A 15,875-nucleotide genomic window follows, 5' to 3' on the forward strand; every position below is an offset into this window, starting at 1 on the left:
TGTCCTATGGATATCCAAGGTTAAAAAATACACAACACACACACAGATATATATACAATATTTATATATATATTAAATACATAGTATATTTGTTTTGGTTTTTTTTTTTTTAAGATTTTATTTATTTGCCAGAAAGAGAGAGAGAGTGAGCACACACAAGTGGGGGCGGGGGGGGGGGCGGCAGGCAGAAGGAGAAGCAGGCTCCCCACTGAACAAGAAGCCCAATGTGGGACTCAATCCCAGGACCCTGGGATCATGACCTGAGCCCAAGGCAGATGCTTAACTGACTGAGCCACCCAGGCATCCCTCACAATACATTTGTTTTTAAAGGTCTGTTTACTTATTCATTCATTCATTCTCTGACACCCATCCACTGAACCTGGACAAGTATGTTTGGACCTGCACGCGCTCAACTATTTCTTACTAACCTTCTGAGGACACTACTAAGCTGATTAAGACAGTGCAAGTGAATTATTTCCAAACAGCACCTGTCACCCAGAGGGGCCCTAAGCTTATAGGCAACTGGAGACAGATGCTCTAGGACTCTAGACTCTCCATGGCTATGAGGACTAAGGTCAGAAATAGGCACAGATAATAATCCAAAAATGCCCAACTTTGGAATCCTTTGCATCAAAGGTATGAGAAACAAAACAGAACTTTTGTTCCCGAGCCCATCCTCTGCTAGAGGAAGGCAAAGGGAAGTTCAGTGGTCCTGTGTTCTGCAGAAAAGAGAGAAGAGAAGCAGGCCAGGTTACCCCAGGCCCATGGCTAGGATTCCCCAGTCTGCAAAACACAGGCCGTCTTTGTCTCTTTCATGAAGTGAATGAGCCAGGCCCTAGGGTGACAGTAATTTGCTTCTGCTCCCCTAAGACAAAATGTCCACCCAGCTCCATTTACAAAGGAAGGTCTTCTGCTAGAGAGGACGTCCTTCGCAGAAAGATCTGGCCAGTTACCAGGATGACCAAATGCCACAGTTCCTGCTGCCCTCTCCTTGGAGGGCACCTGCCATACATTTATTTGTATCCTTTGCACTGACTGCCTAAAAGATGCTCAATAAAAACTTACAGTTGAACAGATCAATGGATGGACAATAAATAGACTAAATCCTTCAAGAGCAGAGGCTAGCCAGAGCCCAGTGGTTGGCGTACAGTAGCCAAGCCATAAAGGCGTGCAGAATTTGAACACTCCTCGCTGGGGCAGCCTGAATATTTCATGGGTCCCGCAGGGGAGGTAAAAAATCCAGCCAAAGCTTTTCACAGCAGCTGCTGCTTTAACAGAATAGAGGCCTGTGAAACAGCGGCTTATAATGTTCGGTCTCTATTTTCCATTTCCTGTGGATTTTCATCACCTACATCGTCAGCACATGCATATAAACCTCAGGATGATGTTAGATATGCAAGTGTATTCTTCCACGGTATCAAAAAAGGCCTGAATTAAAAGAGACAGGACCACCTCTTTTTGAGTCAGGATTCCATCACTACTTAGTTGTACGGATGTGGGCATGTTGCAGAGTTTCAGTTTCCTTAAGGGCCAAGTGGACACAGTCGTTTACACTTGCCCCACAGGATGCCGGAGCAAATGAAGCAAGGGATGGCCAAGCCCTAAACACGTGACTGGAGGCTCGGTGCATGCCAGGAAGTATGGCATGTGTTGGGGCAAATGCAAAGAATAATCATCCTCTGTGCTGCCTTCCTGGAGCCCATGGCCTGGTAAGTCCTTTTGAAAAGGATAAAGTGCTGCCCGAATTCAGAGATTATGATCAACTGCAATCGCCAGCATTGTTTTCACCTGTCTCCACGTGGGCACCATTCTCTGCTGCTCTGACTAGAAGCTCCAGTGGCAAGTGTCAGTGTCCCCTCTTTCCTCTGCACGCCTGCCTCCCCCCACCCCAGGCTCCCAGTTCAAGAGTTCAGAGTCCACACTCTGTGGTGCCTCAGTACCTGGCATTGAAGGCCTGTCTTCAGGCTGCCACTACATTGCATGAAGAAGGTCCATTTCTCCTGGTGGCCCTTCGGCTTCTGGCTTCTGCTAGGGCTGAGAGGAAAACACCAGGAGGACAAATGCTCTGACATCCGATAGCTGCAGAGGGAGAACCAGCTTTGCACCAGCGTCTCCCGAGGTCTTGGAAAATGTCAGAGTACCAGATGCATCTGCATTCCGAGATGCCTACCCCCGAATGAAGTCCTCCTGTCAGTGGGAAGGAGTCCGCTCCCACATTCAGCCCTCAGCTGCACCCCCATTCCTCTCTCTCTCTGCAAAGCAGGGCAGAAGACATTACTTTCACAATTCCCGATTTCTACATTCTAGAACACAGATGAATTCTCTTCCAGGGATGTGCCCAAGTAACTTGTGTTTAAATAAACAGGGATCACTATGGCATCGTTCCTTTCTTTACTGTCTCCCTCCCCTCTCTAGGATGCAAGCTCTCCTAGCCAGAAACTATGGTGTTCGCTATAGTTTCTGGTATCTAGAACAGCACCTGCCACGTCACATGTGGTCAATAAATATTTGGTGGATTAACTGGCAGCGGGGGTGGGGGGTGGGGGACAGGGTAGGAGGAAGGATGCACATATTCCGAAATCCTTCTCTCCTGCAAGAGGAACAACTGTAGTCCCAACCTGGAATCAGAAGGCCAGAAAAAGTGTGGTTACCATGGCAACCACAGCTCCAAAATTCAAAACACCCTTCAAAACTGCCACAGGTCTTTGGTGGGAAAAGGGTTAGTTACTCCTCTTTGCAGACGGTACCTGGGCTCTGGGTCGACTATTGCTTCTGACCTGTTCTCACTTTCTGGAGCCTCTTTTTGGGAAAGGTCAACCACCTCCACCTACAGATGCCAAGTTAAACTCCCTGAATAGAGACCATCCTTAGAAGAATAGCAGTCTCGGGGCGCCTGGGTGGCTCAGTTGGTTAAGTGACTGCCTTCGGCTCAGGTCATGATCCTGGAGTCCCAGGATCGATGCCCACATTGGGCTTCCTGCTCAGCAGGGAGTCTGCTTTTCCCTCTGACCCTCCCTCCTCTCATGCCCTCTCTCTCTCTCTCAGATAAATTAAAAAAAAAAAAAAAGAAGAAGAACAGCAGTCTCTGATCTCTGGGCACTGACAGTCTGATGGAAGACACAGATAGCACAAAGAAATAAAAACATGAAAGAAACCAACAGGCTCAAAGCAAACAAGCCATTATGTAATCATCCAGATTTACATAAATGGGATATGGGGGGGTAATTACTCAGCTTCAAGAGAACTTCTTGCAAGGCGCCTGGGTGGCTCAGTCGTTAAGCGTCTGCCTTCGGCTCAGGTCACGATCCCAGGGTCCTGGGATCAAGCCTGGTATATTTATTTACCACATGTGACGTGGGCTCCCTGCTCCACGGGAAGCCTGCTTCTCCCTCTCCCACTACCCCCACCCTTGTATTCCCTCTTTCGCTGTGTCTCTCTCTGTCAAATAAATAAATAAATAAAATCTTTAAAAAAAAAAAAGGACATCTTGCTTTACAAAATGATTTACACTAGAATTCCATGAAAATCAAGTTTCTGTACAGTCCTTCATTCGATTATTTACTCCTTCCCTAAATACCTATGTACTGAGCTCCTACGATGTTCCACGCAAAGAGCTCAGCAAGCACTGAATAAAATAAATGCTGAATAAAATAAACTCTGCCCTCACAGCTTATGATCCTGTAAAGGATGCAATGTGACCAGATAATCGCAATTTAGGAACATAATCATAAACTAGGACATGTAATAAATACCAGAGTCTGGGGACGCCTGGGTGGCTCAGTCAATTAAGCATCTGCCTTCGGCTCAGGTCATGATCCCAGGGTCCTGGGATAGAGTCCCACGTTGGGCTACCTGCTCAGCGGGGACCCTGCTTCTCCCTCTCCCTCTGTCTGCCACTCCCCCTGCTTGTGCTCTCTGGCAAATAAACAAAATCTTAAAATAAAATAAAATAAAAAATAAACACCAGAGTCTGGAAATACTTCCTGGAGGAAAGACCCAAAGGAGAAGAAAAGAAGGGCAGCATGGCAAGGTGGGTCGGTGTTACCAAAGGGGAATTCCAGCTGAAGGAACAGTGTCTGTGGAGACCAGGAAACAAGAGAAAGCGCCCCACTCAAGGCACGGAGGGGCCACTATGGCTGGAGGCACGGGACTGGGAGCAGAAGCAGGAGGGGAGCAGAAGTGAGGTCGTGAAGACCACTCTGGCTGCAGCCAAGAATGAAAGGACAGGGCTTCACGGAGACAGGGAGACCAGCGAGGAGGACACTTGAGGAACACACACGGGAGAGATGGTGGCCTGGAGAGGAGCAACGGTGATGGAGTCAGGAAGACGGGCTTGAAGAACACCCTCTCAGAGGAGGGAAGCCTCATGAAGCTGACCGGTCCCCATCCCCAATGCAAGGAACTGAGGGAGAGGAACTGAGCTGGAGGGCAGAAGGACCAGTTCAAGGACACCGACGCGGAGTTTTGAAGAATATCCCCATGAAATGTCCATTAGTCACTCTTAGGTCTGAGACTACGGCTCAGGAAAGAGAGGAGGTCTGAGGTATGTGAGAGTCATCACCATAGAGAAATAATTAAAGCCACTCAAGTGGATGAAACAATTTAGGAGGAGGAGGCACAGAGGGAGGGCAAAGGGAAAAGGAGAGGGAAAAATAAGAAACCTGGAGTCAGAACCTTACGCAGACAGACACTGAAGAGACAGACAGACAAGAGCAGCCCATGAATTGTAAAAGCTCATTTTCAGCACCTATTGGTAGATAGGAAAAGCGACATCTCATAATTGATCAAAGAAGTAACCACTGTTCCAGCTTGTGCTAACCAGAGGGGCAAACTCAGAGGCCTCACAGACCACCAAAAAAATCTCACTTTTACTAACTAATAATAACATTAGCATAACTCTTCAGACGCGTCTACTTAAACTGTCTTACAAGAGGAAGAAGAAATGTGTACTCTCCACTTTACAGAGGAGAAAGACGCCCAGATGCGGAGAGATGGAGTCACCCGTCCAGGACCACACAGGGAGAAAATGAGGGGAACCCCAGCCAAGAGCCCAGCTGCCTCGGATGCTCCCCCGGACTGGCGCTAGGACATTGGTCCTCCGAAAGACCATCCACAGACGAGGCCTACGGGAGCTTCCTGAGTTTGCTGATGAAGACAGGCTCCATTCCATGCAGAATGGGCTCCCCAGACACGGGGTGGGCTGAACGCCGAGCTGACGTGCAGGGTACCTGTAGTCCAGAGCCATCTCTGCTGCTGACCAACTTCACGGCCTTGGACTTCTGTTTGTTCCGAGCTGAAATGACCCCACAAATCCCAGCCACCACGAAGACTAGATTCTCCGGACAGTGGCAGAGCCAGAACTATAGGGACTAACAGGTGGCAGCTGAGTATAGACAAGTAAGACAACACTGTGGTGCCATTTAGGTCCTAGGACCCTCCTCCCCTGTCCCTTCCAGCCAACTTTTTCCTCAGACCTATTCTTTTTTTTTTTAAATGCTGTAGTCTGACTTCCATATTCTCCTGAAATTATCTTTTTCACGTTGCTCTCCACACAGGCCAGGAGCTCCTCAATGGAAGGGCCGTTTGTGTCCAGCCCTGTATCCCAAGCACCAGCACAGCCCTGTAAGTGTCCCCAAAATGTTTCAACTGTGAGAATCAGCTCTCCTGAGTTCTCTGATTTTTCACCCTAATCTCTCTAACTACAAAGAAAAAGGATGTCGGGCGCCTGGGTGGCTCAGTTGGTTAAGCGACTGCCTTCGGCTCAGGTCATGATCCTGGAGACCCGGGATCGAGTCCCGCATCAGGCTCCCTGCTCGGCAGGGAGTCTGCTTCTCCCTCTGACCCTCCCCCCTCTCATGTGCTCTTTCTCTCTCATTCTCTCTCTCAAATAAATAAATAAATAAAATCTTTAAAAAAAAAAAAAAAAGGATGTCAACTCACAGAAGCATTTAAGGAAGCAACCCAAGCACGGAGAAGGCATTTGAGAGAGAGGAATCTTTCGGGGTCCCTCAGAACTTTCCAAATGGGCGGGCCACTCTCTACTCTGGTCTTCTGACACGTGTGGCCGCCAATCCTCCCAATAAGTCCACAGGGCCCCACGGCACCTGTGACATCCAAGTAATCACTAGCACAAACCGAGGGCTTCCCTCAGATCTGCAAGCCACAGCACACGTTACTACTAAGAATAAGTCTCTGAAGGAATGTTCTCAAAGGATGACCCATCTCTCGTCCTCACTGAAGACAAAACTAGAGAAAATGTGTTTGAACCTTACCACAGGGGATTTCAGTCAGATCTGAGGAAGAACTTTCTCAGTAGCGGGCCTTGAAACATAGAAAGAAGGAATCAAGAGAGGTGGTGCAATCCTCTTTTCTGATGTCTTTTTTAAATTTTTTTATGAGGTCTTCACCTGTCAGGAAGATGTGGTTCATCACAAAGATAGAGAAAACACATGTTGCCCCCCAGGCTAAGGGCAAACTGTTCCCTGGAAAAGCGCCACCCTGTTCAGAATAACCTTTATTACTGCTATTCCATCCTAACCCTGAGAAGCAAACAAAAGGTCAGGAAGAGCTTGGAGTGTATTGACCCAGCTGGAAGGCAAACACTTGCCGGATCAGGGCAGATGGCTCTGCGGAGTCAGACTGGCACTAACACATAGGTTCGGGAATGGGAACCACAAGGACGAGGCTAAGTGGCATCTTTGTTGAGTGGGTTCTTCCCCGCACTTCAGAGAAGCATCTCATCCTCATGGCTCCTCCAAAAACAGTGCTGTAGAAATTCTTCCCCCCTCCCCCCTTATTTCACAGACTCACCTGTCCTCCCCTGTCCTCAACGTAGGGACTTACGTTCTACCCCACCTTCTACAGGGACAAAGTAACGGAAGAGCCAATGAAACAAAATGTCTATTGCTTAAAAAGGAAACCTGGATGATGGGGGCCTCAGTTGGCTGGGCGTCTCCCTTCAGCTCAGGTCATGATCTCGGGGTCCTGGGATCATCGGGCTCCCTGCTCAGCGGGAAGCCTGCTTCTCCCTCTCCCACTCCCCCTGCCCGTGTGCTCTATGTCAAACAAACAAATAAATAAATAATATTTTTAAAATAAATAAAAAATAAAAAGGAAACCTGAATGAGAAAACATAGCGGGTGATAATACACCAAACATGCGGCCAATGGCATAGTGAAATGATGAGCTTTATCCTTCTCTTCCCTACGACCCCAAATTTTACATTAACTAGCTATTTTATTACACACACAATATCTACTGGCTTTTGGGACGTAAGAATTTCTTTTAAGAAGCTGGAAGACCCTTGCAGAGCCTCAAAAATGTGTCACCAAACCAACCGTCCACTCTTTCTGTATTTTCCTAATCGTTGAGTCAAATGATGCAAGGGTTACCATACTCCCCTTTCCCCCACCGGGCCTCCTGGGCAAATTCTTTTTCCATAGTTGTGAAAGAAAGGGGAAAAACCAAGTGGGTTGTTGGTTTTGGGTTTTTTTTCTTTTTCTTTTTTCCCCCTCACTCAGCCCCCTCACTTCCTGACTGAATTTGCTAACCAAGAGGCAGCAAGACTAAAACCCTCTGTGGTCAGACCGAGTAGGTAAGAGGCAGCAGGCTGAGAAGACGCATTACTGCAGCGATGTGCTGACACCAGGAGATCTCACGAAGCACCAAGAAGCTCGGGAGAAGTGACATTTAGAAACCGGCCCAGACTTGAGGTCGGAGGCCAGGGTTCCCGGCCATAACCCAGATCTGCCACCGCGACGCGCCTGTCGCCTTGTTTCCTTATCTCATCGACAAATCGGGGTTGAACAACCAGAATCTCAACACGGAGTGTGTACGAAGGATGCAGAACAAAGGACTTCATACCATCGGACCAAAAAACAATGTATCGGGGGCTCCAGTGGAGGGGCAGCGGATTTCCTTATCCCTCCCCTCCTCCACCACTGATCTTAGCTGAGCCACGGCCACGTCTCGCTGATGATTCTGAACAGTATTATCGGAATTGAAAATGCAGACACATAGCGTCTGGAAAACAGAGGAGAGTATTTGACACCAGGACTATTTTTATAAGGTGGCACGTGGCTGCGCACAGCGGCAGGGGGCGGGGCGGTGAGGGGGGGTGGAGCCAACCACTGCCTGACATCTCTTTGTTGCAGCTCGAACCATCTCCGTCCTGCCCACGTTTGATTTTCAGTTTTGCATCCTGTATGGAAGCTTTGCCATCTGCTCTACGAGCAGGAAGATGCCTCAGGCGCCGAAATCACAGAACAAGAGCTGACAGACCCCTCCCAACCCCCACCCCCACGAGATGTGTAAAAGCTGTATCTTCCTTCATACCAGACACAACAGCCCCTTGGCACATCACCACACCAATGCGGGTTACGGAGGCAAGAACCCAAGAGGGCAAAAGCTCCAGAAAAAGCCCTCGGGCTATAGAAAGCTCCTGTACACACCGCAACCCAGCAACCGCCCTGGGCTCTCAGGCCAGCTTGGTTGGGTGTCTAAACACCTGCTCCAGGGGCCCAGTGGCTCGCGCACGGAGCTCAGGAAATTCGCCACTGGCAGCTTAGCCATTCAGACGCCTTAATGGAAAATAGCGTTACCCTAGAAGCAATTATCAGTGACCAGCCTAGCAACTGGTGGATGGAGAGGACTCGTGAGAAACCTCACCGGGCAGAATCATCACTTGCTAATCTGCCCCAGGATCATCCGTGGCTCCTGCCTGATGCGTAACTGGCGCCCCCTGAGTGCGTAACCACCATGGAAACTCTTAAAATGACCAACTCCCACAGAGGAGCCTGGCCAGTGTGAATCAGTCCATGGGCCTCCACCTCGACCTCCTCAGTTTCCACGAACGGTTAGAATTTGGAAACCACATCTCCAGCCAAATTCTAGCTGAGCAGTTTTCCCAGGCGGGTCAGCACGGGCCCCCCACGCAGCAGTGCTTGCCCACACGCCCTACAGCTTTCTCCCGGGAGCCCTTCCCATCCTGCTGACCTCATTCCTACCTTCTCTCACACCCTTCCCCTCCACATGTATGCTTTCTCAAACATGCAAGAGCCAACGATTTCCAGGCCCTGGAGAGATGGTACAGTGTCCTGCAGAGAGCTCAGGCTCTGGAACGGTTCAAATCTCACCCTTGCTTCTGTTTGACCAGGAGCGAGTTAATCTCTGAACTTCAGCCTTCTCAGCCGTTAACACCCACCTGGGGAGTTTCTTGTGAGGATTAAATGGGATTGTGTATTGAAGGCACTCTGCCAAAACTTGGCACCAAGTAAAACGCAGTCCCCGGCCTCGAGAATTTATAGGTCGGGTAGAGGCTCTCACTGGTTTCACCTAATCCAGCACCAGTTACTTACTTAATCTGCTGACAGATCACAGGTCTCCTCTGCATTTGTTTTTGTTGTTTTGTGTTAAGAAAGAATGACAGTTCTCAGGCACCTGGGGGGCTCAGTCGTTAAGCGTCTGCCTTTGGCTCAGGTCATGATCTCAGGGTCCTGGGATAGAGCCCTGCATCGGGCTCCCTGCTCGTGGGGAGTCTGCTTCTCCCTCTCCCTCTGCCCCTCCCCCTGCTTGTGTTCTCTCTCTAATAAAATCTTAAAAAAAAAAAAAAAAGAACGCCATTTCTCTCCCCCCACACTCCCTGTGCCTCATACACCGCAGGGTGTGCACAGAGGTGATGGGTAGAGTGTCTGGATGCACAACTCACCCTGCTCCCCTGGAAATGGAGCTGAAACCAGAAGCAAGACTCTCTCCGAAGGTCAGAGGAAAGGCTGAAGAATCAAGATAAATACACCAATGATACCATTACCTGCCAACCCACACACCAGCAAGGCTGGCACCACCAGATGGAGAGCCTGGCCTGCCAGGCTGGGCAGAATCAGTGAGAGGCGCCGCCTGAGGTCAGATGTGTGTTGCAGAGAGGAAACCTTGAGCCTCCAAGTTGAAAGGACTCTAAGGAGCCTGAGGATGTTACAGAAGAAGAGGGGACAGAACAGCCAAGGGGCCATGGTAGCCCAAATAATGACAATACTTGGGGGGGGGCGCCCTGGGGGGCAAAGAAGCAGAGATGTACTGCTGTGTCCTCTGGAAAGACAGCCTACAGGTAGTCATCCACACCTGCTCACTGGGCCCTTGTCAGCTTTCCCCTCTCCCTCCAGGGAATGAGGACAGTATGCCATCCTGCCAGACGAGGGTTCCGTCCAATTTCCGACTTTTCACCAGAATCCAGCAGGTCAGAGAGTTTTGAACAATCACCACAACCAGTTATGGCCAAGGAATTTAGGGAGACATGCAGGTACTAATTCCAAAAGCTTGCCCCATCAACTTCACTCTACCATTTTTGGGGGGAGGCTCAGAGGGCAACACGGCCAGCAAAAAAAAAAAAAAAAAAGTGCCATCTTATGTTAAATGGTAGCTAACAATTCCCAGTCAGAGGGCTGGAAGAACAGTGCGAGGCTCAGGCCCCTAACTCACCACCCAGTTCACACAGAGCAGCAAGAATTAGCTGCCTCAAATACCACTCTGCACATCTCTCCCAGATTCTAGAACCTATAGCGGCTCCCCAATGGGCTGAATCCTCTTTGTATACAGAGCACACTGTCTGTGGGATCTCAATGCATCTTTGTTAACTGACTGATAAACTGAAATTCCAACTCTTCAGCATAAATCAAGTCGGTCAGCCCATGAGTTCACCACCCTATTTTCCACATCCCTCATCGAGGCCACTCTTGGTCATCCATTCCCATCTTCAAGCCAACACCCCCAAACTGCTTTCACCAACAAGCATCTGGTCTCTATTCAAAACTCTGCTTTCAGGGCGCCTGGGTGGCTCAGTGGGTTGAGTGGCCGACTCTTGATTTCAGGTCAGGTCATGGTCTCAGGGTCCTGGGATCGAGCCCTGCTTCGGGCTCCATGCTCAGCGGGGAGTCTACTTGGGATTCTCTGTCTCCCTCTCCCTCTACCCCCCACCCCATGCTCTCTCTCTCTCTCAAATGAACACATAAATCTTCAAGACAAAACATAACAACAACCACAAAACCCTCTGCCCTCTAAAGTAGATGTGTGGCTGCCTAGGGCCGGGGAGAGGAATAGGAGCACTGAGGGTAATACATAAAGGGTACGGGTTTCCTTTTGGGGTCATGACAATGCTCTAAAATTGACTGTGATGAAGTTTGTGCACACTTGGGAACATACTAAAAACCACTGAATTGTATACTTTAAAAATGAGTGAATGGTATGGTACGTAAATTATATCTCAATAAAGCTGTCACGGGTAAAAAAAACCTCAGCTTTCAACTCATCTCCTCCAGGAAATTCTCCCTGACTTATAAATAAAGATAATTTCATTCCCAACAGTAGAGAAAAAAAAGAATCATTCTTCCACTCATTTTTAATTTATTCACCAACAAAACACTATTTTTTAAAAAGATTTTATTTATTTATTTGACAGAGAGAGACACAGCGAGAGAGGGAACACAAGCAGGGGGAGTGGGAGAGGGAGAAGCAGGCCTCCTGCTGAGCAGGGAGCCCGACGCGGGGTTTGATCCCAGGACCCTGAGATCATGACCTGAGCCGAAGGCAGATGCTTAACGACTGAGCCACCCAGGTGCCCCAACAAACACGTACTGATCACAGTAAAAGGCCAAGTACAGTGCTAGACAGTGAGGATACGAAGATGAGCCAGACAAAACTGGGTGTGGATTATTTCACTACTGAACCCGAAGGTCCTTGGTTCCCCAAACCACACTGATTTGACCCTTTCTCCGCTTCTTTCTTCCTAGGGTTAAAGGATGGGAAAAAAGGGATCTCCCGATCCTCTTTCTGTGTTTAACTTGTGCAGCTAAAATCCACAGCCCCTTGCCTTCTACTGCATCAGACTCCACTGCAGCCGGAAAGGTGCTTTTCTTGCCTGTGGAGAGGTAGATTCCGGAGGGGCAATGTGAAGAGGATGGATATCACGCAGGGCCTGGTGTGCTAATCCCCCCTGGCTAAACCAGGCCAGAGCAGAGCAATTTTCCAATCCCATCAGGTGTGAGGAGTCCCAGGTGCTGCTCCAGGACACTTGAGTGTGTAAGCTCATACTCTCAAGCGTACATCCACTCCACGCAAGATACTCACAGAATACTGACAATAATCCTTCACCCTGACACAGCACTTTCATGTGTAGGAAACATTTTCACGAGTATTACTCCTGAGACACATTTCCACCTCCATGGATGGAGAAGGTGAGACACACAGAGAGGTGAACGAAGTGGGGTATCCAAGGTCCCACACTTACTAAATGACAGAACTGAAATTTAAACTGAAATCTCCTGGGGGCGCCTGGGTAGCTCAATCGGTTAAGAGTCTGCCTCCGGCTCCAGTCTTGATCCCAGGGTCCTGGGATGGAGCCCCCGCATCGGGGGGGGGTCCCTGCTCAGTGGGGAGCCTGCTTCTCTCTCTCCCAGACCCTCTTCCTCACTCATGCTCTCTCACTCTCTCTCTCTTAGATAAAATCTTTAAAAATTAAAAAAAAAATAATAATAAACCGAAATCTCCTGGCTTCAAGTCCAATATTCTTTTTGCTCTACTGTCCTCAAAAGCCAACTCTTTCTCAGGGTAGCTTGCTGGGCATCCACAAGCTTCTACTCACTTGATTGCTTCTTTTCTCTCCAAGGAGCCTTCCATTTCTAAGACCTACACATGATGGGGTTTTGTCTTTGCCAAGATCCAGAGAGATTCCAACAGGAGACAGTGTAACAGTGGTTAAGAGTAGAGATCTGAGTCAGACCAATTTAGGTTTGAATTCAGAGTCTGCCTTTATTCTACACATACACGTATATTCTTCTAATCCAGCAAGCCATCATTTAAAAGACCTGCCTTCATCTACACCTACAAGGTGAAAATCCTGCCTGATTTTAAGAATACTGAAGATTCCACGGCACCTTTAGACAACTCTCAAAACCAAGAAACCCTTCCTTAATTCCAACCAAATCCACCTCCATCCTCACCCAATGCAAGACTCTTTCCCCCATATTTTGTCCTCCACATGCATGGCAAATCCCAAAACCAAAATGGGGTCTCTATTAGGGTCTCTCACATTTGAGGGGAGGGTCTCTATTAGGGTCTCTCACATTCGAGGGGAAAGCTGACAAACTGTGATGAACTATTTTCATTCAAGATTAGCTCCTGGCTGGCTCAGGTGGTAGAGTGGGGTTGTGACTTCAAGCCCCACATTGGGCATAGAGATTACTTTAAAAAAAAAGGAGGAGGAGGAAGAAGAAGAAGAACATTAGTCCCCACCAAGCTTGCCCCTCTTCCCTCTACTCTGTGGAAAAGGCAGCAGGATGAGGTACCAGACAGAAAGAATTGTTATCCTCAGGTCCACAAAAAGCTCTTTAAGGATAACCATTTCCAGTCCACAGAAAAGAGATCCTGGAAAGCTTAGCATAACCCCACTGATTCTTCAGTGTCCCCTCAAAGACACAAGGTTCTCCCTACTTCTTTCTTCTTCTAAAGTTTTTTATTATTATTATCTATTTATTTATTTTTTTTTTAGTAATGCTCGAACCCATGACCCCGAAGAGATCAAGAGCGGCAGGCTCTTCCAAATGAGCTAGCCTGGTGCCACCACCCTGCTTCTTTTTGCCTTTGTCCATATTGTTCCCCTTTCTTGATCTCATGCCCCTGACCTCATACTTTTCCTGCTGTTTTCTACCACCCGTCTGTATTTGTCACAGTTTGAGCCTCTCCCTTCCAGAAATCTTGGTCTTCCCATGGTTCCACCTCCTCCATAGGAGTGAAACTTACATGTCTTAATTGCTTGTACAAGTCTCCGCCCACTCTCCTTCTCAAAGTTGGCATCCCCTTTTCTACCCAGCCCTTCCTCCTCTCTGCCCAGGACCCCATCAACATTAGCTGGTACCAGACTGAGTTCAGGAGAACATTCAATAAATACTTGTTGAACTGAAGTGAATGAAACTGAACAGCCTGGGAGGAGGAGTCCTGGCCAATCCTTCAGCTGTCTTACACCAGGCAACAAACCTCTGTTAAGAGACAGGACCCTAGCGTCTAAAAGTAAACGAGCAGAGTCCATGGTATCGAAGAGTCAGTGAGGATCCCTCTCCCCGCCAACCAGGCGGTGGGCTTGGCTCCAACACACCTCCTAGCCAAGGCTCTATGGAGCTGCCCTATGGTTTTCTACACTGAGCGATAGGACAAAGTGAACTTCTCCCATTACTCAGATGCCACACTAACCCGGGCAAAAAAGTAGCCGGCACAAACCAGAGTGGGGCAGAGCAGCTCTAGACGTCTGAAGACTCTTGTAGTAGGAAATGTGAATCGAGTACTCAACATGCAAACTCCAGCACGTCCTCTACACATGTGGGCTAGGAAAAGCAAGCTGGTGTGGCCAAAATAACACAAAAATTGAAATGGAATTCAGCAATATGAGCCTAAGTGGAGGCGCCCCTTAACCTCTCTCACCTTCTGTTACCTCCATGTCTTAAGTGGAAATAACAGCAGTACCTAACTCAAGAGTTTTCGCGATACATCGTGCTCACTGTTAATGACCTGCACATGATAAGGACTCAACAGATATTAGCTGCCATGGTTTTATTATGCATTTTGCTATGAGGATGGAATGAGATGGAATGCGGCGGGAAGCCCTACGCAGGTGTGTGACACAGGAGAAAGTCGCAGGCCCCCCGGCCCCGGCTTGGGGAAGAGGGCGACACGCGTGGAAGCCGAAGTACCCCCGGCCCTCGAGCGGGGCGCAGAGGTGCCCGAAGCCCACTCTGGCGAGGGCCCCCTCCTCCCCCCTGCTTCCCTTCCCGAGGTCTCGGCCAGGACGCCCCCGGGGAGGGCAGGAGAGGGGAAAGGGAAGCCGGCAGGGGGGCTGCGCAGGGACGTACCTGCTTTCACTGCACTCCTTCCGCTCCCTCACCCTGAGCCACTTGCGGAGGAGGAAGCGCTTTCGGCGCGGAGAAGCGCTGGGTGTGGAGCAGTTGGACCACGGGGTGTCCTCGTCGCTGGAAGGCGTGATCTCGATGGACGGCAGCTGCAGGAACTCCTTGCCCGGGGCCAGGACGCCGGGCAGGTCCCGGGTCAGCCCGGCCTCCAGGCTCTGCTCCTGCACGTTCTTCATGCGGCGCATCTTGAAGCGCCGGCGTCGGAGCGTGGGGGTCGACGAGCTGGACCAGAGCGGGCTGCCCTCGGGCGCGCCCTGGGGCTCGGGCACCTGCAGGGCGGGCGGCTGCAGGTTCTCCAGCATGTTGGCCGCCGGCATGGGGGCCCTCGGCGCCCTCCGCCAACCGCCTCGCTCCCCACCCCTGGCCGCGGCGCGCTCGGCCCGCTCTCGTTGGGAAACGCTTGCCGCTCGAGCGGCGCGGAGGACAAGTTCCTCTCCCGGAGCGCCGCGAGGCGGGCGCGCGCGAGGCCGCCGGGCCCGAACTTTCCGGTGCGCGCTCCCCCCGGCCGTCGGCGCCGGTCCGCCCCGCCCGCCGCCCGCCGCCGCCCGGCCGCCCTCCTGGGGCTCCCGCGGCGCGCCCGCTTGTTTTTCTTCCGCGCTCTCCCCGGCCTGCTTGCGTCTTCGCCTTAGCGGGACTCGGCGGCGCGAGGCCCCAGGGGGCGACTCGGCAAACTCTCAGCGGCTCGCGATCGGCCGACCGGGCTGGGGAGCCGGCGTGGCGCTGCAGGGAGGCGGAGAGCGGGAGGGAAGATGGGGGGAGAGAGAAAGAGAGAGGAAGCGAGACACTGGATAAAAACAAAAAAGGAGGAGGGGAGAGCTAAGAGGGAGGGGAGGGGAGGTCATTTCTGGCCAGAAAGGGCATGCACAGGCAGCGACAGCCAGAGTAACTGCACGCGAAATCCCTCGGGGAGGAGGGACTCTACCTCCG

General features: G+C 50.3%; 2 protein-coding genes across 4 annotated transcripts in view; both read right to left on the reverse strand.

Moving 5' to 3' along the window:
* The window catches only part of GRAMD1B (GRAM domain containing 1B), a 205,749-nt gene that overhangs the window by 122,728 nt on the left and 67,146 nt on the right, over positions 1-15,875 (reverse strand). The gene's annotated exons all lie outside the window — the stretch shown is intronic.
* Positions 11,425-15,435, reverse strand: LOC145716294 (uncharacterized). Its single transcript, XM_081799254.1, has 2 exons — positions 14,892-15,435; positions 11,425-11,908 (listed from the first exon to the last, which is right to left on the reverse strand). Exons 1-2 carry the CDS (start codon positions 15,263-15,265, stop codon positions 11,872-11,874), a joined length of 411 nt encoding a protein of 136 aa, XP_081655380.1. The 5' UTR covers positions 15,266-15,435; the 3' UTR covers positions 11,425-11,871.

This window comes from Leptonychotes weddellii, chromosome 11 (assembly GCF_054177405.1).
Source record: "Leptonychotes weddellii isolate Sample4059 chromosome 11, ASM5417740v2, whole genome shotgun sequence".
NCBI lineage: Eukaryota > Metazoa > Chordata > Mammalia > Carnivora > Phocidae > Leptonychotes > Leptonychotes weddellii.